We start from the raw sequence: 23043 nt of genomic DNA on the forward strand, positions 1-23043 counted from the left end.
ACTCAGGCCCTTGCACTTATTCTACTGAGCCCTCTCCCCAGCCCCCTGTGTATATGTTTTTTAAAACTTAACTTTAGACTATTTATCTTTCTCATTTAAATGTTTAGATATATTTTCAATATCATTTGAATAGATATGTAATATTCAGTAAGAAAAAAAATCTGTTGCACTGTTGGACACTTTTGCTTTTCCTAATGATTTTCTATGTTGATAACAAGGTTGGTCTACATGCTGAACTATTTCTTAAGTGAAGATATTGTCCTAAAAGAAAATTAGTACCTTTAAAAGGGTAATAATTAGGAGTTTTGTTAGTGTCAGAGCAAATTGCTCCAGGGCCTGGGCTCATCCCACCCCAATAGCAGTTTCTGAAAGCATTCTCAACACCTGACTCCAGCACTGTCTTCCTCAAAGTCCCCTAGAGCCCCTCTTGTACTGAGAGCGCCCACCCCACCTTGACCTTATTCCAGCTGTGTCACCACATCCACTGCTGGGCTTCCTCCACATCTACCTCTCCATGTGAATGCACCCATAGCCTTCCACTGGCACCTACCACCTTCCAGGTGTGATGTCAAAGGCTGGAGATGGAACAGTGAATACCAGGTCCTGCCCTCCAGCTCATAGCCCAGTGGTGGAGAGAAGCAAGTGAGCAGGCAACCACAAGAGAGGATGCAAAAGCTGCGAAGTGGGGCACCAAGAACACTCTAGCACCTCACCCTCCTGTAGCCCATGTACTCAGCATCAGTCCTGTTGAAGATCTGGAAGGAGAGGAATAACCCCAGCAACAGGGCCTGAGCAAGAGAACACCCTGTTACTGCAGCGCAGGTGGGTCTGAGTCACTGCAGCTTATATGCAGACTCAGGGACAGGGATGGCATTTCCCTCCTCCTTCCAGCTGGTGCTATCTTATTCAAAGAGACTTCACCAAAGATGCAAAAGTTGCCTGAACTCCAGAAGTAAACTGTTGCACATAGGTATATATTTATATTTTTCTTGAAAATCCACAGCAAGCAGGAAATTCTCAAAGGGGTCATTAGCTTGAAAAAGTTAGGCTTTTCCACAGGCAATAGCACCTTGCTCAGAGAGAGGAGCGCATGATTGGGGCAGATTTTTTTTATTTATTTATTTGTTGAGAAAACAAATATCAATGAAACAGTTTCAAAACTGATTAATAGGACAGTTTCAAAAATTAATACATTATACATTGTTATCTTCTTAGTGGTTATCCATAGTACAAGATGCAGATAGGATATCCTGTCCAAACATTATTAGTATAAATCTTTCTTCTCATTAAGTTAAGTGAAAGTAGCTGTATATCTATCCCAACTATTCTGCATATACAGATACAAAATGGTCATTCCTTTGTATCGCCTTTTTTTTGTTTAGTCCTGTCAGAAATGGGTATTCCGTTGGCATCTAAATACTATAGGTGCATGAATTCAGCACAGCAATCCAACACATTCTAGCAGTCCACAATAGTAGTGGGTTATCCACAGAAGTTGACTCGAGCCTTTCACAGCTCAGCATATTAATATGGCTTTACTTTATATACCTTGTTTTTATACTTTTCTGCTGGATGGTTAAGACCAAGATAAATCAAGACCTGTATAACAAGAAATGTAACTTTTGTATCTGATAAGGTCAGTCAAGTACCCTCAGGATTTATCCTGTAACTCTGTACCACAGTTTGAAGATCCTCTGTCAGTGTCAGCCATGTGGATGAATCACGGTCATTGCTTGACCAATTTGCTCTCTGTGAAAGCCTAAGAGAATGTTTTCTCTCCATGAAACTCTCCTTAGGCACACTCTATGTCATCAATCACATTGCTCTGTGGCCCCATAATCTCCTTGATCAGAAAATTTGGGACACAACTGAGTTGCCTGATGTTCCAGTATAGGTTTTCCTATGTCCTGAGTCTTCACTGACCTTGAAAGCCTAGGGCCAAAATGTTGGCTGGCCTTGCAGCCTTTTTGTTTCTCTAATTTTTGGCCTGCAGACTTAGCTTGTTAACCATCCAGAAGAGAAGCTTATTATTACTCTATAACATATGCAATTGGGTTTAACTTCACTATCTGTCTGAATATCCAACATCTTAAGCCTAACATGGAACAGGTATTTTCCATCAAGTATTGATATGTTAAACATCAAGTGAGTGGGGCAGACTGTAATGTCTTTCCACCAGATGTCAAGCCTACCGAGAAGCCTGAGAATACAAAAGCTTAAGAGCAGCCCCAACAAGAGACGCAGTCACTGGAGACCATGGTCAGCCAAGCCCCTCCTGCCACTGTCACATGAATTGTGATATTTGTCAAACTTCCTGTGCCTTCTCCTTATAGTATGTGGTTGGAGTAAAAGGTAAGGCTATGACACTTAGCCTAGTCAGGTTTCAGCACAGTCTTATCACCATTAATAAAAAAAAAAAAAATGAATGACAGTGGCTAATACTGAATGAACACACCTGCATACCGGACACCACCGCACATGCTGCTAGTGCTATCCCAGCAGGCCTGCGAAGTAGGTGTCATTACCTCCACTTACAGATGAACACACTGGGCTTCAGAGAGGAGCAGGAGCATGTAGAAGGCATCTGAGCTGGAATTTGCATCCAAGCTCTCTCAAGCACCAGCATTTCCAACCTTACCTGCTCTGCCTCAGGAGCCTGCATTTCACACTCCCTAGCTGTACTTGAAGGTCGTGATGGGCTAGAAATGTAGCTCAACAGTAGAATGCTCACCTAACGTGTGAAACACCCCAGGTTCAATCCCTAGCACCAGAAAACAACAACAAAAAGCATGTCGCTCACCTGCTTAAAGTCCCAATATATGTGCCATTTATTCTGGGCTGCCTTGGAACACGGCTCCAAAGCAGGCTTCTCCCTTTGCCCTGGGTCGGTCAAGCAAAGGTCATCCCCATGAACCTCTGCGACCAGTGGTCCTATGTAGAGCTCCCCAGTCAGGCGGTAGTAGACATTCTAAAAGAGAACAAGGGATCTGCTGAGGGAAAGCCCAGCTGAAGCTGTGACGCTGCAAGCCCTGGCGGTGGGCTTGCAGGCAGGAAACCTCTCACAGACTCCAAGTGGACATGGCCTACTCGGTGAGTGAGGTGGACAGGAGGCGGTTTTGTACCTCAGTTTCTCCAGCTACTAAGCAGCTATTACCAAGAACTCCTTAAAAGAGGCCCATGAGGGCAACGCACAAAGACAACCAATGTGACTATTCTTGCACTTGGAGCCAGATCCTCTTCCTGGGGAAAAGACTCCCAGCTCCTCTCTCATCTCCAGCCCTCTGGTTCTGCTCTAAAAGAGCAGTGCAGGCAGCTTCCCGTGCATGCTTTCCAGAGTACACAGGAGCAGGAGAGGGAAAGAGGTGGGCCAAAAAGTGACTGCTAATGAAATACTATCCAGAGAGGGAATGTAGCCAAGATTCCTGTCCTGAAAATGGGACAGTCTTGTCTGTGACTCTGAGTGAACCAGAAGGGCTTCCTCATGAAGGTTCCTCCCTTGCCTGTTAGCCAGGATGCTCAGGCCCTGCCTCCCCATCCCCCAACACTGTCTAAATCTGACAGAGATTCCCAGGCACTGACCCTTACAGACTTGGCCGTCTGGGTGGGGAGGAGTCGAAGGAAGGTACCTGTGAACTGAACTCATGGCACATATACATGATGGGTGTGTTGCCCGGAATGGGTCCACGATCCAGGCAGACACTTTTATCCAAGGAGTTTTTCATCTGAAGGGAAAAAGCATGCCAACACTGTTGGAAAGAGGCAGGGAAAGAGGGCAGCAAGCCTTCCCAGGCCCTGCAACTTCCTTGAGCAACAAGAGCACAAAGCTCACCAGCTTAGACAGATAATCCCAGCACTTGGGAGGCTCAAGAAAGAGAGTCACAAGTTCCAGCCCAACCTGGGTGATTCAGTGAAACCTTGTCTCAAAGAGTAACAAAAAAGGGTTGGAGCTGTAGCTGTATGTAACAGCCCTGGCTTTAATTCTCAGTACTGCAAAAAAAGAAAGGAAAGAAGAGATGGAAAGAGGGAAGGAGGGGAGAGAAAAATAAAAGGAAAGAAAAGAAACCACCAGCCAAATAGAGTGGATTCTGGGATCCTGGCAGCATTTGCTAAGCCCTGGGAAACTGATAACTGCTTAGGGCAGGTGCTGCTTGATGCTTCCTGTGCACACCACCACCCCAACAGACAGAGGAGCGGTGGTACCCCAAGTTAGGAGGGCTAGGGAGAAACTGAGAGGGCTGCCACTGGCCCAGGAACTAGAAGCACAGAGAAGGGAAAGGAGCAGGAATTCCAGAGCAAGAAAAAAAGGGGGGGGTCAGGGTGCATAGAGCTGAACAGGGATCCTGGGCAACGTGAACTTGAGCTGGGAAGTCATGTCACCTGGATTTTTCTGTCTTATACAAACCAAACTTTTAAAATCTGAAAATGTAATTTCACAATACATACTCTTCCATAGCCCACAATATCATGGATTGGCTTCAGAACTGGATAAACAGTTTTCAGGTACCAGTCAAAAGTTTTGCATTTCAGTTTCTCCCGGAGCACCCTTTTGGAAGCAATGTCTCCAAAGTCAATCCCAGAGTTCTGAAAAAGAAAACAGAAAAAGCACATAAGCCTCTGTGCCTCATTCTGTGTTTCCCTCCTTCACTGCACAGAGGGGGGAGACTGCAAGTGAAGGAACTGAGAATGATCCTGGTGGCCAGAAAGTAGCCTTGTTTAATATTTCCAGAGAAAGTGAAAAGCCTTGCACCCTAGCACCTCTGCCAGCTCCAGACATTTGCAAAGCCTGCATGTGGGAAGCCACTTGGGTTCATTCCTTTGCATAGATTCCTCCCATTTGGAATGATATTTGCTTTAACAAGGCATGTGATATCCCTCATGATGGTGCAAAAGGCTTTAAAAGGAATTCTAGCACCCCGATCTGGAGGTTAGAGGAGATTCCCTAGAAGTGATATTTGTGAGTAATGAAAGTGAAAAGATAAGGAAGAGGCAAATTAAGAGGGAAATGTAGAAACCAAGTGGGTGTCCACCCTTCACCAGAACTTTCCTTTGAGGTTCGTTTCAGATTATCCCTGTAGACCATTCACTGAGCTATGGACAGTCCCCTATACAGATTGGTACAGTCACCAACATGACTCTGTGGAGGGAAGAACAAAAGGAGAGGACATATTTCCTCTAATATCTTGGTTTACTGGCACAAGAACAAAGCCTTCCTTATATTTTCAAACAACAAGCTAACTGTAGCTTATTGGCACTTCAATAAAGGGTTTTTATGTTTTGTTTTGTTTTTCTTTGCTTTGCTTTTTGCTTTTCTTTGCTTTCATTTGGTTGGGGTTTTTGTTTGTTTGTTTGTTTTTGCATGGTTCTATGTTGAAACTTGGGAGCCTCCTGCCTCAGCTTCTCAGAGCACTGGTGTGTGTAGAAGAGGGCTTTGGTGACTATGAATGCTGAAGAAGTACAGACATTTCTGCAGACATTTAACTTCTCCTCATCCTGTGCCCCATGTGTAGCCCAGCTCCATCTTGTTTCCAGACCTTCCCTCCTAAATTGTTCCATGGTCTCCACCACCAGGACTCTCTGGCTTCTAGAAGCTACTCGTGAGATCCAGCATGGTAGAAGAGGAGAGTTTGCTGATGAGAGGATGGCTATCTGGATGCCCATTGTGCTTGAGCCCAGGGCTTGAGCAAGGGAAGTAGACGGCAGCACATCACTTTCAGCTCAGGCAACCAGGGCAGCAGATGTGGACTCAGCCACAGGGGCTGTACTCATCCAAGTGTCTCCAGTGACATCACAGTGCCTACCCCACCAAGCCACATTGTCTGCCATGCTTGTGCCACCCTAAGACCAGGGATAGCTGATGGCCAAAATTGTTCCTCAGAAGAGTCCCCAGTATGAGAGAAACATGACAAACAGACTTTGAGTGTCATCTTTACTACTTATTACCTGCACCTGAGCTACCTTCTACTAAACCCTTCCAACCCTCTGTGACTTGGCTTCCTAGTCTATGAAATGCATCCCCCAGGTGTGTCCAGTGCTTGATGAGTTATTTTTTTGAGACAGGATTGCACCATGCAGCTCAGGCTAGCCTTGAGTTCACTTTGTAGTCCAGGCTGGTCTCAAACTTGCAACAATCCTCCCGCCTAAACCTCCCAAGGATTAGGATTACAGGCCTGCACCACTACAGCTGGCTATTCATGAGTTAATTTATAAAACAGTGCCTGAACTTCCAGAAGATGCAAAGTGGTGAGCACAGGGAAACTGCCCCTCTGAGATTTGGAATCTAGATGCTGGAATGCAGCAATGTGAAGAAGAGAAGGAGGAAAGTGGGACTAAAGGACCCAGAAAGGATTTGAAGCAAGAATTGGAGCTCACAGGCAAAGCAAAGAGAGGGACTGAAATGCACAAGAGAGAGGTGGCAAGTGGCACTTTCTCCCTGAGCCTTGGTTCAAAATATGGGAAGACAGCTTGAATCTGCAGATGCGTAGTGACTACTGGCCGCTCCAGAGGCCTCCATGGAGAAATGAACCGGTGGAATGGAGCACTGGACGCTGCAGGCTGCAGTGGCCGGTGGGTAATTCAGGTTCAGATATCCTCCAGGTGCGGGTGACTGGCTGGTTGCCATTTTGGAAGGGGGCCAACTGAACCCCGCTGGCAAGGCAGCTGCAGGTTGGCTCCATTTAGTGGCTGCCAGGGTCAAGGTAAGGTGCTGCCAAGTTCAAGCCAGCAGGTCAGGAAGTGGAGTTCAAACCAGCAAGGGGCCAAGTTCAAGCCAGGAGGAGGCACATGAAAAGTTGTAGAGTGTGCAGCCCAGGTCCCAGCCCCCAGCTAGAAACCGGAAGCATCTTGAACTTCAGTGGAACTAAAGGTGCAGGTTAGCCAGGATCATCTGCTACTGTAACTCTACTTCTGGCTTGCTAAGATTGGTCAGCAGAGATGTGGACTCTGTCTGCCCCCTCTCTAACAGTGACATGCCCTGAAGTGGATCTTTTTTCTGCTTTTCTTCCTTTCTTTGCTTATTAAATTTAGAAAATAAAATAAAATAAAATAAAGGGCCAGCCAAATAGCTCAGCGGATTAAAACACCTGCTTAGGCAGACACAGGGGCCAGAGGTTTGATCCCCGGCCTGCCGTGCTGGCCCCGCCCCTAGGGCACCCTGAGACACAGTTGCGACTTGGCGTGGTGGAGCGTGCCTGTAATCCCACTACTTGGTAAACAGAAGGATCACTACAAGTCGGATCTATGTAGTGAGACCCTGTGGACCTTGTACAAAATGCAAAAAATAATAATAGATAATAATAAATAAAATAAATTTAAAGAACAATTTTTTCTCTCTTTCTGAATTATTCTTGATTTTATACAAGATCCTACTTCTTCAAAAGTTACCAGAGTTTGTCATTTTTCTAGGTTGTTTGATGCTATTGAATATACTATTTTATCCAAGGTGACACAACTGTTCTAATCAGTTGTTCTTCCTTGTCTCTAGTTTTTGTTGTTGTTATTGTTTCATTTTTCTCTCTTTGTTGCTGTTGTTCTGTTCTTGTTTGTTTCTGTTTCTTCCTGCTGTCTTTCTCTCCTGTCTTCTCCACCAATTCCCAAAGCTTGATAATCTGCCTCTGTCCTCCAGCTTGCTTTTAACCTCTTTCTCATCTTGTTTGTCTATTTTTCCCCAAAACTCCTTTAAATTCCCTCCAATCACCATGTTGAACAAATACTAATTGTATACAATTTTGTGGCTAGTTGTAGATTTTGTTATATAACTACAAATACTGTTCATATGGCTAAAGGTGGCAAATGAATTGTTACCAGAGTTTGTCATTTTTCTAGGTTGTGTGATGCTATTGTTATTACTGATTATACTATTTTATCCAAGGTGACACAATTGTTCTAATCAGTTGTTGTGCCTTGTGTGCCAAGAATGAGATTGCCTGAGAGCCATAAACACATTCTAGGCCAGGAGCTAGGTCAAATAGGCAGCAACTTCTCATCTTTAATAAACCAAAGAAATAGGATCTTGGAATACACTCAGAACTCACAAACCAGTTACACCTGAAAGATATCTCTGAGAAATAGTCACTTCCTAATGTCCTTGATACTAACAATAAAGATACCTACCATAAACAATTTACAAACATCAATGCAAAAATTAAACAAAAACAACGAAAGAAAATGAGAAGACACAGAAGCAAGATATAATCCAAAACTTCCAGGTTAGCAAAAGCCAATCCAAGTGGCAATCAGGTGGAACAACTTGAAAACCACCTATCCGTACTCTCTGAGATGATAACAGTGGATATAATAAAGCAGATGGTGGGGCTCTGGGGAAAAAAATTAAATCAGAAATAATTTCTTAGATAACCTCAGAGAGGGAGACCATAATGAAGGGCATTATTAATGAATCTAGAGTAGTACAGATAGAAAAATATAAGAGCTTGGGAAAATGATGGAAGCCACCAATGCCCGATACAGGAAAGAAATGGAATCCATGAAACAGATTCAATTAGACATGTGGGAGATTAAAAGTCTATGGAAAGTATATGCTGCAGAAAGAACAAACATGAGCAAAGCTTGGCCTCTGACAAAGTCACGTCATGTTTGGAGAATCTGCAAAGTAGAACTTCATATGGATGTGTCTCCACAACTGCCCTGGGGATTGTTAGGCTTATAATTCACATGAAAGAGAGCACACAATTAATCACCTAGGCTTTTGGTATAACTTAATTAAGTGCATAAAGTTCTTAGAGTTTGACTCCATGTCTCCTACCTTAAACCTGAAGAATGGGACAAGCCTAATCCAGGCACACTCACCAATAACAAGAAAGTTTAGAGTCAAGATCTTGAGGCAGTAAGAAAGTACCCCGGAGAGCAGAGTTTCCGTAGGGCAAAAATAGCACAGAAAGAACAATGGTTGATTAAGTTTCTATGACTACTTCTAGTTTATACTGTGTACTCATGTTAATCAAAATTTAAATTGTTTTTCACTTATAAATGAAAACCACATCTGTTAATCTTGCATGAAGAAAGCTTATGTAATCACTCATGTATAAATAAAGGCTACTGATTTTACTCTGGGTTGAAGACACATGCTCTTCTTCCCTCCTAACCCCACTGTATTTCTCTGAGTCTTTCTTCTTCACCACCTGCTTTCCTCTGTCCTCGAGTTGTTGTTCCCTGGAAGCTGAGGCTGGACCTTGGCAATGCACAAAAAAATCAATGCAACAAATGCTAAATGATATGAAGAATAACAAACTAAGATGACTGGAGTCAATGAGACAGCAGGAGACAATGAAAATGACATTAAAAAAAAAAACCTGTTCACAGAAATAATGACAGAAAACTTTGCAAGCATGGAAAATAGACCACAGATAAATGAAGCACGTAGAATTCCAATTAGCCATGATCAAAGAGTTCTACCTTAAGGGATATACTAGTCAAAATTCCAGAAATGAAGCACAAAAACAGAATATTAAAAGCTGTAAGGGAAAAGAAGCAAAACACCTATAAAGGAAATGCCTTAAGACTTATAGCAGACTTTTCAATGTGAACTGTTAATTAAAGGAAGGCTTGACATGTTTTAAGCCCTAAGGAAACAACCTCCAACCCAGAGTGATGTGCCCTACAAAACTGCTCTTCAAAATTGATGGAGAAATTAGATACTTCCATGACAAACAACATCTGAGGAAATTCATGACTACCAAACCAGCACTCCAAAATATTCTGAAGGACATTCTAGAAAGACATATCAAAGACTACAATTTCATGGACCCCAAGAGAACCAATCAACCAGGCAAGGCAAATAATTAAACAGAGGGGAAAGAAAGGGAACCAAAAAACAGAAACATAATTTGGCAAAGATAAGTCGATATATGTCAGTTATAACCATCAGTGTAAATGGTCTTAATTCACCAGTGAAAAGAAACAGACTGGCAGAATGGACAAAGAAACAAGACCTAACAATAGCCTGCATACAAGAAGCACATATAACTCAAAAAGAACTTCACAGACTAAAAGTAAGAAGATGGAAAACAATACTGTATGTGATAGGACAGAGAAAAAAAGCATGGCTTTCTATTCTATGTGCAGATAAAGTGGATTCCAAACTAACTCTGATCAAGAAAAACAAAGAAGATCATTACATCCTTGTAAAGTATGTACAATCCAAGAGGAAGAGATAATAATCATAGCCATATATATATATATATATATCAAACACCAGTGCATCCAACTATGTAAAACAAATATTAATGGATACAAAAAATCAAATAATCACTAATGCAATTGTAGTGGGAAACCTCAGTACCCTGCTGTCACAAATAGATAAACTAGAAATATCAGAGGTGCATCAACTTTTGAACAAATGAACTTAATATATGTCTACAGAGTATTCCATCCCACAACATCAGAATACTCATTCTCTCTGATACACACAGGTAGCTCTCCAAAATAGACCACATACTAGCTTAGAGAACATGCTTAAGTAAATACAAAGGAATTGAAATTATCTCATACGTATCAGATCATAGGGCAGTGAAATTGGACCAATGGTTTAAAAAAAAACATAAGAACTTCATAAATATGTGGAAATTAAACACCTCCTGAACAACCAATGGGTTATAGCTGAAATTAAGGAAGAAATTATACAGTTTTTACAGTTAAATGATAATGACAGTACAACAAGCTGGAACTTATTGGACAAGGAGAAAACATTCCTACAAGGGAAATTTATAGCAATAAACACTTATATTAGGAAAACAGAGCAAGCTCAAATAAACAACCTCTTCTTCCTTAACTTTGAGTGTCAGGTATTTTGTCTCAGTAATGAGAGAAAAGCAATTAAGACACCACCTGTGACAAACCAACAGCCAACATCATACCAAATGGTCAAAAACTGAAAGCTGTAAAAAGAAAGAATAGAAGGAAAAATGGGAACAAAGCTCTTGTAAATAAGGAGGGAAAGAAGATTTGAAGGGAAGAGAGAGGAATGGGAAAAACAGAAGATATATCATATACAGGTACAAATTTCTTATGATAAATGTGGTCATTATGTATATCTAGAAAACACAATAAAATGAATACGGAAAGTAAAAAATAAGTAACTAAATAAGTGTCTGGAATTCAGCATTGTTGTATAAGTGCAAAATGTCACTGTTGCTGTACCCTCTGGGTATAACCTGAATGCTTTAGAACTTGGACGACATATTTCTCCTACTCCTTTCCTTTCCCCACCCACCATTACCACCACCTCCTCCATTCTCCATTCTCTTCAGCTTCTATTCAGCCCATGACAAACCTGAAGTGGTAAGTTCCAGGCCAGGTAGACCATGTGTTTGTACTCATCCATCCAGATCTCGGCCACACGCAGGGCATTGCGCTTCAAGGCAGAACTTAGATCCAAGGCGTAGGGCTTGTGATGTCGCTCCAGATGACCTACTCTGGAGCAAGGTAAGACCTCAATCTTCCCTCCACACTGCCACACCTGCAAGAGAAGGGAGGAACCGTCTGGGTGGGCTGGCTCCACAGTCGGTGAACTGTGTGACTCACAGAGCAATCCTAAAAATTATTTAAAGACTAGTTTGTGTCCTTGCACTCCCATCTGTAGGTTGCCTCACTTTCTTACTTAAACTATCCCTTCTTAAGAGTCTACCTAAGTGCTTCTCTCCTATCATCAAACAGATAATGAAATTTCACCTCCTCCAAGAAGTTCTCCTAAAATAGCCCAAAGAGGGGCACCTCTGTTCCCTCAGTCCCAAGTGCCTAAGCCCTGAGAGGTACTGTCCTGAGCCCTTCTCACTAGACTTAGCTTCCCAAGAGCCTTTCTGCCTGCAAGACAGATTCAGGGCCAGGGGCAGACAGACTCCGAGGTGGCCTCCATGACTACTCCACCCCAGGCCCACACCCTTGCCTAATTTCCTTTCCCTGATTGTGAGCCTATGACTATCTATGACCAACAGTATATGACTGAGGTTACAGAATGTGTGTTTACATGACACCAGTCTGAAGTGCCCACCTGGCTGCGAGGCAGGCTCTCATGGACTTTGAACAAGCCAGCCAAAATGTTGTGAGCTACCTTACTAGGAGGGCCACAAGGCAAGAAGCCAAGAGTGGCTTCCAACTGACGCATCAAACACTGATTGATCTTTCAGTGTGGAAGACATGAAGGAACTAAGGACTATGATCAGTCATGTAGTCCTCAAATCAGATCCTTCTCCAGTTCATCCTCTGTTGGAACCCAGTCCTGGTCTACATAGTGGCTCCAAACTGACTGAGGACCAAGCTAAGTTACAGATCCCTGACCTACAGGAACTGTAGGATAAAAAATGCATCTTGCCTTAAGACACTAGGTTCATGATAATATTGTTACTCAGTAATAGATATCAATGCAAAAGCTACCATGATTTATAAATGTTCTTCCATATGACCTACCTCAATGGGTACAAACATACTCTTCAAAATATGTGTTCTAGTATTGGCCTTAGAAAACATTTTCATCCCCATGGACACTAGAACTATCTTATCATGCTGTGGTGAGATCATGTAGCCTGTGTCCAGGTGACTTGCAGGTCTTGGGAGCTAATTTGCTCCCAAGCAGCAGTCTACTGCACTCAGGCCAGTTGCCACCCCTGAGATGAGGGTGAGTAGTTGGACTCTGCTGACTTCGTTGGCATGAGGACATCAAAAGAGTGACTTCTTAAAGAGTCCCAAAGAGTTGTTCGACTTTCAAATGTTTCATCTCTTTCTCCACTTACTAACTCATGGATCCCTCTGCCTAGCATCTCATAAACTGTAGAGAGCTATTGAAGCTAGAAATTGGTCACATGTGTGAGAGTAGGACTAGGACTCAGTGCCTAAAGCAGTCAAGCTACTTGACCAAGAAAAGCATCCTGCCTGGTTCATGTCAACCTTGTGTCAAGTGACACTAACTTTGCAAAGGCATAAATCAGTGCCCCTGTTGTTGTTCTGGGGATAGTTTGCCCATCAAGCCATGGGTCCCCTGACCCAGCTCTTGTCTTCTTGCCAGTCTTTTCCTCATTCCTGCCACTGTTTCTCCCCAGGGTACAGAGAGAGGCCAAGGAGTGCTACAACAACCTAGAATAATGGAGGATAAAAGCCAGACCTGGACACCAGACTGATCTGTGCTTGACTTTGGACCACAGGTCTGGCATCTGGGGAAATCACTTGCCCTTATGTGAGCCCCAACCCGCTCATCTGCAGAAAGAACAGGCCCAACATCCTGGGCCCACAGAGAGCTCCAGGGGACCTATAAGCACACACTGCAGCAGCCTCCGGGAGCACCCTGAGTCACACTTTTTCTCCTGTTACCCTGCTATATTTTTCCTTCATATTCCCTAGGATCATGTGGAGGTGGTATCCAATTTTCTCTTCCTGTGGTCATGCAGATAGAAATCCAGATAAAATTTCACTTCAGTTTTCCTAGTAGATGAAAATTTCTAATTCATAGAAATTTGGGGGAGAAAAATCATCTGTGGGCCCAAGAAACTCTAGATGCAAATTAAAAGTCAGAACTTGCATTTATGAAGCGAACTTACTGATTATCTTTGCCCAACAGTTTTCAAATGTTACTTTCTCAGCGTTTTTTCAGTTGCTAAATCCCCCCTCTTCTCTCCCTCTTCTTCACTCCCTATCCCCCTGTTCTTTCCCTCTCCACCGCTTTGCTACCCTTCCATCTCACTGTGACACGTGCACACAGACATAAAACTACTTACAGACTGTCTGCCACACACTGTCCTACTCTTTTCATGAAGTCAGCCCTCGCCACACAGCTCTGACTGTCGTCCCTGTCGAGGTGCCTTGCCCGTGGGTATCAGCGGATCTATGGCAAGGCCTGGGCCCAGCCAGCCCAGGTAAAGCTCCTGCCGTGTAAGCACTTTACAAATTCTGACTTTCCTCTTCCTCATCCCCACTTGCACACATCTGTGGGCACCAGCACTGCTGTGGCCACTAGATGTCAGAAGAGAACACCCCGTGCAGCTTCAAGGTTTCTCCCTGGAGACAGGATCCAATGAAGAAAATGCTCAGGCTGGCTAACCATCAGACATGCAAATCACAGTCACTGGACTGAGGCCTGAAAGGGTTTCTCTCCCACTGGCTCCTCACCATGCTGTCCTGCCTCCAAGCTGGCCGGTCCTGGATTCTAATCATGAGGCAAATTAAACCCTGATCCATTAATAGTGGCTGTCGGCTACTGTGTCCCAGAGCCTGGGAAGGTAACTAAAACATTGTGGAGGGGCCGGGGAGATGGCTCAGTAGGATAAGCACTTGACTGGTAAATGCAAGGATCTGAGTTCAATCCCCGGTTCTGCAAAAAATAAAAATAAAACATTGTGGAAGGCAAGAAATCTGTTCTTAACAATTGTAATGTGTGGACTTCATCAACTCTAATGCTTCGTGTCACTTTGAGTTTGGCCATGTGGACTATTTTGCAACAGCCTGATGCTTCCAACTCTAAGCCTCAGCAGACCTCCTGTGCTTCCACTGGACTTCTGGTGGACCACTGTCCCTAGATATCTGCTGTCCCATCAGACTGAGTCCCAGATTAAACATGTGTGGAAAAGAGCACCCTTTCCAAGCTAGGCGAGACCTTCAAATCTGTGAGAATCAATTATTACTGCTTAAAACCAACAAGTTTGGGATGGGTTGTTATGCAGCTTTTGCTGTTACTGTTTTGCAATATTAAGGAGTCTGCACTTGGATTTCTCTGGACCCAAATTCTCTTATAGAGCATAAAAACTCAGGCTGTGCATTTGACCTAAACAATCAAGAGAAGCTGCCAGGAGCAAACAAGAGGCCTCTTCCTTGAGGTGTGAAGCCAGGATTGCTCCAGACACACGAAGCCTCGGAGAATGAGGACTGGATGCAAGATTTCAATGTGGCATCCACCCCTGAGAGTTCTCCTAGACTGTCCCAGCACAGACACATGCCACTGTATTTGCTGCTTCCCCAGTCCACATAGAAACAGCCCTCTGCCTGCACATCTGCATTCCTTCCTCCCTCTGCCCGCTCCAGTTTCCTCAGTCTTTGAACTTACAGAGAGCTGTCTTCTGCTAAAGAAGACAGGAGATGCTCGGAAAGCATGTGGAATCCTCAGGGAAAAGTGGGGCAGCATCTGCTCAGCCTCAGCTCTACCTTCCCCACCATACTTCCCGAATGACGTGGCCCTCCATCAAAAAGCTGCACTCCAGGAATCCCACTGTCAATTCCTTCTTGGTCAGTGACCCAGAAACAATAGAATGTGGCCCCTTCTTGAGCCAAAAGTTGTTTTCTAGCATTCCAGAGAGTCTGCCACCTTCTTGTTATTTTTTCTGTTATGGTTTGGATCTTACATGTTCCCCAAAGGCCACATGGTAAAGGCTGGCTGCCCTTCTATGGCACCATAGGTGGTGGAACCTTTAAGAAGTGGATCTGAATAGTTAGACGTTAGACCCCCCAGTGGGCGTGCTGGTGAAGCCCTGCCGAGACTCCAACCTTCCTCAGCCTTTTACTCCCCAGCTGCCATCCCTGCATAGCGCCCTCCACTGTGCGCTTCCAGGGATGCTTGGCCTCGCTCCATGACCAAGGGCCAGATGGCCAAGAACCATGAACTAAAACCTAGAATCATGCACCAAAATAAACACTGCTTCTTTTCAGGTGTTTATCTCAGGTCGCCAGGATGGAGAACTGCCGGACACACTCTCCTTCTGCGTTGTCCCACAAACAGCAGGAAGGTGTACATACCCTCAGACTGAGCTCCACATTCTCTCCCCCGTAGACCAGCATGCCGTCATCCAGAGCTCCGATCTCTCCCAGGAAGAGCCTATCAGCAGCCAAGATGCCCATGATGGAAGGGCTCCTGGAAAGCACACAGCGAGCCAGTCACCAACCCCTCCATGAGGAACAGGTCCGATGAGGTGAGGGCTGGGAGGCCTAGTGACAGCTTGGTTTTTGGGACTCCACCTCCTCATTTTCTGATGATGCAGGCCTTCCTCAAACCCACAGGCGGGGGTTGAATGCTGCAGCCTCCTCCTGCCCACTGTGCTATTATACATTTTCTCAAATTATACTGAATCTGCAGCTTCATCTCAGTATCCCAATTTCATAGCCTTATAATGTTTTTAGTGGCCCAGGTATCTTCTAAAATATTAAATACACATTACTTTGGTTTGGGTCTGGAACCCCCTAAATGACCCCAAATTTCTTCTCTGGGTTTATTTCTTCTAACTGCTTATTTTTTAACCAGCTCATCCATTTTTCTACCCCATCACTATTCCTACCACCAAACATGAACTCACACACTTATCCCTGGTCCCCCCCCCCCATACGCCGACCAAAGCCCAAGAACCTATGCAAATGTACCTCACTGGGGCAGTGACATCATCCAGAGCAATCCAGGTTTGTGGCACTGGGTCATAGCGGCACCACAGTTCCCAGTTAAACCCATCCACCGCCACTGCATACTTCATCAGCTTGAAGGTATCAAACCGAATGTTGTCAAACACAGGAGAAATAATCACAGTGCGGTCCTCCTGAATCCGAGCCAAGATGGGCTCTGCCCTGGAAGAAGCCAAGCAGAAAGCCCAGCTTGAAGGCACAGGCAAGCAGCAGGCACAGCTAGGCAGAGCTGCTCCGTTACTGGCCAGGCATTGCCTGCCTTCTCATTCCAGCTATGCAGGCCAGTGAGAGGAGCTCCCCAGAGGCCCCAGAAATTCTGCAGCTTGCAAGATAGTTGGGGCGGCGAGCAACTGACCCATGTCAAGAGCAGATGGTACTCCAGAGCCACGCTGAGGCTGCTGGGAACAAGGACTGCGGTCAGCATTCTGTCTGAATTTCTCCTATCACCTGGACCCCTTTCCAAAATGATTTCTTTGGTCTGTGTGGTTCTCTGTGCTCTTCATCTAATCTTTATAGCATATAGAAATCTCAGGACTGAGAAAATCTCTAGGAACTTAGATTGAGAAGGTTTATGCAGTTTACAGGTAAAGACAAAAGTGTCTCATTAAGTGAAGTGAGTGTTAAAGTCACAGAGTGTTTAGCAAGGCCAGGTGCAGGATCTAGCTGTCCATAGCCCTGCCCATTGTTTCTTCTGCGACACTGCACTGTTTCTCTTAGCCAGCCAAAATGCTGAGTAAATCTTCCCTCCGCTTTAGGTCTCGGTTGGCTTGTCTATTCCCGCAACCCCTTGTCCTGTGTTCCGTGCTAACGTATGATCTCCGTCCTGCCCTTTCCGAGGAGACCTTTCCGGAACCTCACCAGCCAACGTTTACTTCCACGTGAGCGTCCAGGATGACCACCACGTCGGCCCCGGCAGCTTCCCAGCCCGTGTTGCGTGCATGAGCCAGGCCTTTTCTCTGCGTATGCCGGATTATTTTCAGTAGTCCAGGATACATCTGGTTGTAAAACTCAATCTTTTCATCCAAGGATGACTTTAGTTCTCCTGCCAGCCAAACACACATCCATGGAAAAACCGTGCACAATGAACACTGTGGGGCAGAGATTTCGTGCTAGTGTAGGTCACTGATTGGACCCCTCCAGAATAGAAGGGGCAACTTCACAGCCTCAATGTATGACAAGCAGCATTCACACCGCTTCTGCCCTGCCCTCCTTTCTACCTGGAGGTTTCCTATTACCATTCCTAACTTCCTTTCCCTCGCAGCTGAACCACGTTAGTGCCAGCCCCTGGAGACATTCTTGGAAGAATGAGTATACAGACCTACCTTTACGAAGGTAGTTTTTCCTAGCACATCTCCAGAGCTGAACTTGCAAAACTTTTTGGAGAGGCAATGAACAGCTGAAAATTTTGTTTTAGATACTCCTTGTTGGCCTGCTCCAGGATTGACTAGAACAGAATACACAGGCTGAAATTTTGCTACCTTTCAGCTAGAGTTCACTCCTCAAAAACACATAAACAGGAGTCGCTACCTACAGGCTGATTATAAATATTTTTCTTCCTTCTCTCCCCTTTGTTTTTATAAAGCCTATCCGTGCTTCTGTTCTGACTCCACTGACCAGTCACCTCCTTTGCATAGATGAAAACTTTGCGTGGAAATTCACTGAACAAGTGTACAAAACACCCAATCAAGGCATTCTAAGTTATTTGCTGACAATACTGATTCACTTCATTCCCAAAGAATCCTCTGAGGAAGAAACTGCAGCGTCTCCATCTTGTAGATGAGGACACTGAGGTACTAAGTTGGTGCAGAGAAGAAAAGCTTTTCCAAGGCACAGCCTGTAACTGGCCTGTGAACCCACACTTCTTCTGCCCATCAGCTCATCTTGCTCAAGAGCTGTGCTCCTTCCTGGTCGGCTCTTCCAAGCCCTCTCCCATCTCCTCTCTCCTCACTGAATGAAATTCTTGCCTGTTCTGCCCCCCAAAAGGGAGCACATCTGTGAGACCTGGAGTGACCTGGAATTGGAAAGAGTGCCACATGGCTGTGTCACTAAAATTTGCCTGAATTTAGAACTTTCCCAGCTGTGCTTGGGAGTGACTGAATCGATTATTGAAGGTGAAAAAAAAAAAGAGAGAAAGAGAGAGAGAGTCAGTGAATCTGAGGCTGTTGGCTCCTCCTGGCAATGAACTGTGGGAAGTACAGGACATGAAGGTGACCACCCCTGTGCCCACCAGGAGTTGACATAGATTCTAATTTGGTCACTACCTAATTCTGTGTCGCTTCCATTTGGGTGTATCTGTTTCCTCAATTTAGAGGGCTAAACCAGATCACCTATCAAAACCCTTCTATAGGGCCAGCCAAATAGTTCGGAGGATCAAAACACCTGCAAGCAGGCGCAGAAGTCGGGGGTTCAATTCCCTGGCCTCCTTTGCCAGCCCTGCCCCCAGGCATGCTGAGCCAGCAATTGAGACTGGGTGTGGCAGCCCGTGCCTGTAATCCCAGCCCTTAGGTGGCTGTAAGCAGGAGAATCACAAGTCTGATCTAGTAGTAAGACCCTGAACATCCTGTAGACCTTTCCCTAAAATAGGAAAAAAAAAAAAAAAAAAAAAAAAAAAAAAACCTTCTAAGTCCAAATAAACAGTCACCTTCTCAAAAATATTGCCTGAGAATTGAAGATGCTCCTTCAGATCTTTTAAAATAAACCTATGCTCCCTTCTGATCATCTTTCCTACTTTTCCCTCCCCAAACATTTTGTTCCACACTGACTGGGTCAGGGTGCTTTGGGATTCCATATCCTTATTCACAGAAGTCTTTTCTCCACTCTCTAACACTACTCCAGCCTCCAAGCTTCTCTTACTTACTTTGCCTTTTCAAATCCTACCCACTTCTTAGGTGCTGGCCCAAGCTCTCTTCCTCGAGAAAGCCTGCCTCCATCAACCCCGCTGTGCTCTGGCCCTTCCTGCACAGAAGGATACATCTGGTTATATCACCTGCTTTGACCTACCATTCCTCATGTTGTAGGCAGCTAAATTAGCAGGAAATATTATAGGCAGCCAGACAGGGTCAAGCCCTCAAGAAGACAGTATGGAAGACAAGATGACTTTGCAACTTTGGGAGAGACAGACACCTCTGCTGTGGGCCAGACCTCAAAACAAAAGAGTAAACAAATGCAGCCACACACACCCTAAGGATGGGCTTCAGGGACTGATATTCTAAGCAGGTGTCAATCACTTAAAAGCTAGAGAGATTCACTAACCAACCCCTACAGGAAAAGCCCCTGTTCTATGTTCACACCCACTTGCTATGTGACTTGCTACCTCATCTGTTCCTGGATTTAATCGACTTTACTGAGCAATTGTGCTTGTAATCTTATTGGCGGACCATAGCTTTGTCCCACCTTATGCCCACCTAGCGTGCTCCAGTGTTTTCCACCCTAGACCTGCCTCTCCTCCTGATGTTACTCCACAAAATTCCCTAGAAAAGACAGCTTCCCAGGCAATCCCCTTAGGTCCCCCTTCTGTCCTTCTCTTGGACAAGACACATCTTTCCCACAATAAATATATTCTTTTCGTAACCTTCATTATTCCTACAATTCATTCTTCAGTTTTAGAGAACATGAACTTGGCCCAGGTACCCCTCGGGTTGGGAGTTTCATTCCCCTGTATCACTCACACACTGAAGTGGGTTGCATAGCGTGTCTTTCCTTGCCAATTAAAATTGGAACTTCTCAAAATCTCTGAAATCCTCTTTCTGACAAAAGGTAGATGCTTAATAAAGAGTTGTTGGCTGTGGAATTTGTCTAAATTGAGAAAAAAATTACAGACTCACCACTCTACTGATAGAAGAACAGGAAAATTTCTAATACCAGGCTGAGGAGCTTCACCAGCATTACCAATAAAACTGAGGTCAGCATGGAGCAAGACCTTGGCATTTGCAGGCAGCAATGGCGGCAGGTCTGAGCATGTTCCGTGTACTACTGAGTCCCCATGTGGTACATTTCAGGTGCAGATGATGTGTGAAGTAGTTGAGTAACTTTCCACAAAGTCACATGAATAGTAAATTTCTCTTATGTATATTATTTTCTTTAGTTTAACAGAGCAGATTTCTGACATAGATCCAGGGAGCACTCCTTTTACCTAGTATTTCCATAATTAATGAAAGAGTCTAACTCCAGTCCTAGTGACACCAGCCAAAGAACAACTAACAATACCCTTTTCTGTGTCCATTCAAACTACCTTGAGGGAAAATAGCAGCCGGTAGTGACAGAGTTTAGAACAATAGAGTTCTGCTTGGCTTCCCCTTATGTGCCTGCCCTGTGTTTATAATCCTATGCTGCATTTTTCTTATTATTTTGTTTTATTATTCCACAGAAAAATGTTTCAATTAAGTTTTATCTACTCCCTATTGACCATGGCACTATAGAATCCTTGTGTGGATCACCCCCTAAAACTAAAAGCAGTGGTCCTGCGTATCACCCTTTGAAGAAGCTAAGTTCCAAAGAGGTGTGAGGACTTGCCTTGGCTCATCACAGACAGCAAGGCAGGGCCAGAGCACCTCGCTTTGCATCTGAATTCCTTCCTTCCTGCCAGCAAAGACACGCATGATCTTCTGTCAGTCTTCATGCCCAGAACTGAATGAAACAAAAGCTATTCTCTTTTGTTTATTTAGTGGGATTGTGCTCTAGAAATTTGAAATTCTTCCTCCTCTTCCCCCTTCTTCTCTAGTACCTCTTCCATTTTTTTTTTTTTTTTTTTTTTGGTAATTGTGATTGATTCCAAGTTCTTGCCATTGTACTGTATCCCCACCAATTTTTTTAAAATTATTTTTAAAATTTTGAAGCAGGGTTGTGCTAAGTCACCAAGTCACCTGGCTTGAACTTACAATCTGTCTGCTTCAGCCTACCAGCGTGCTAGAGTTGTAGAGGTGCACCATCACACCCAGAAAATTCTACTTTCTTATTTCTCTTTTACTTATATTGGAAGGACTTGACTAGGAGGTATATAAAGGAACAAAATAAGTATTATCTTACTGTCTAGACATCCAAAAAGGAAGGGGTTAAGTGGCCATTGTGTCTTTTTTATCTCTGCAGAGAGACCTAAATAACTTACATGAAACTTAGAAATCCCCAGAGAAGAAGAAAATTCTGTCTTTGATGAGCCAGCCCTTCAGGGCCCACATAGCTAGAAAAATTGTTGTAACACTATCCCAAATCTCTGGCTTTATAATCTAATTCTGGCTTCTTATAAAAGTGCTCAAGGTTAACAATAGTAAACCCTAAACTGCAAACCTTTGTCAGCACAAATAGCCACTTTTACATATTTTCTTGGCTCAAGTTGCTCACCATTTGAGCTAAAATCATCCACCAAGATGATTTCCTTCAGCACTTGTGAAGGAGTCCGGTTAATGATGCTAGTGATGGCCCGTAGTATGATGGACAGGGCTTCGTCCATGAAGATGAGGATGACGCTGAGCGATGGGAGCTGGGACGGGTATGTCTTCTGAAGGCACCTGTAAGAGATCACCTTTATAACCATGTCATTTTTTAATTTTACTTTGCTATCCAATCTCCCCTTCACTTCATATGATGTTATCAATTGACCCATTAAACCCCCTAACTCCTATGGAGGGAATCTCTCAGTTGTTTATCATAGTACCAGGGAGACTGATCATTTATTTACCTAAAATCATTCTCTTACACCAATTAATGCACTTTTTAAAAATTAATCTTCAATAGGTTTTACCAGTTAGATATTCATCGCACCCCCAGGAGCATCCTCATTCCTCCCCCAGAATGCACTTCCTTGTCTGGAGCCTCCCTTCTGCCAGCCCCGCTCCCTCCCAGGTTGTCAGACCTTCAGTCACCTTTGACAAACCCTCTCTTTACCACGCAGAGGAGCGAGCTGGCCACAGAAGTGTGGTTGGCACTCTCCTAAAGTTATAGCCTATATTTTTATGGAATGCTTGCCATGTGCTAGGCACCCATTTACTCTTAGTTTTATGGCTTTATTGAGGTATACTTGATACATTTAAAACTTCACATAATTGATATACATGGTTATTTGGCTTTGTACATATGCTTATGCCTATCATACAACTGCCAAATCAAGGTAATAAACATATCCATCAACTCCAAAAGTTTCCTTGTTTTCCTGTGTTCTGTGTGTGAATGTATATGTATGTTAAAACCACAGTAGGAAGTCTAAGCTCTTAACAAATACATAAGTATATGAGCCTGCATTGTCAAATACAGCCACTCTGCTGTACAAGAGATGTCCAGAGTTCTCATGTTGCATAACTGTAACATGTGGAACAACTCCTAATTTTAAACGTGACTATTGAGATACAATTTACAAAGAATAAGTTTCATCCATTTAACAGTATATAATTGCTCTATATTGGTAATAATCAAAACAACTATTAGTATTAATTTTAGAATATTTTCATCCATAGAAAGAACTACTGCACTAGTAGCCACTCTCCCACTCTCCTCAATCCATTCCACTTCTGTGCTCACGGCCACAGACATTCAGTGATCTAATTTTTCTTTCTATAAGATAATGCACCATATATATGGTGCATTATCTTATAGAAAGAATAATTAGATCACTGAATGTCTGTGGCCGTGAGCACAGAAGTGGAATGGATTGAGGAGAGTGGGAGAGTGGCT

The 23043-nt window shown here is 43.9% G+C and overlaps 1 protein-coding gene across 1 annotated transcript in view; it reads right to left on the minus strand.

Annotated features, from left to right (window-relative positions):
- Galnt8 (polypeptide N-acetylgalactosaminyltransferase 8) overlaps positions 1-23043 on the minus strand; it is a 77321-nt gene that overhangs the window by 21727 nt on the left and 32551 nt on the right. Inside the window, exons 3-10 of the mRNA XM_004643592.2 lie at positions 21718-21884; positions 17239-17422; positions 16345-16542; positions 15727-15841; positions 11285-11470; positions 4444-4581; positions 3627-3722; positions 2801-2968 (exon numbers count right to left, since the gene is read on the minus strand). Of these exons, the coding sequence (XP_004643649.1) occupies positions 2801-2968; positions 3627-3722; positions 4444-4581; positions 11285-11470; positions 15727-15841; positions 16345-16542; positions 17239-17422; positions 21718-21884 (1252 nt within the window). The remainder of the gene's footprint in view (positions 1-2800; positions 2969-3626; positions 3723-4443; positions 4582-11284; positions 11471-15726; positions 15842-16344; positions 16543-17238; positions 17423-21717; positions 21885-23043) is intronic.

This window comes from Octodon degus, unplaced genomic scaffold, assembly GCF_000260255.1.
Source record: "Octodon degus isolate 3935 unplaced genomic scaffold, OctDeg1.0 scaffold00178, whole genome shotgun sequence".
NCBI lineage: Eukaryota > Metazoa > Chordata > Mammalia > Rodentia > Octodontidae > Octodon > Octodon degus.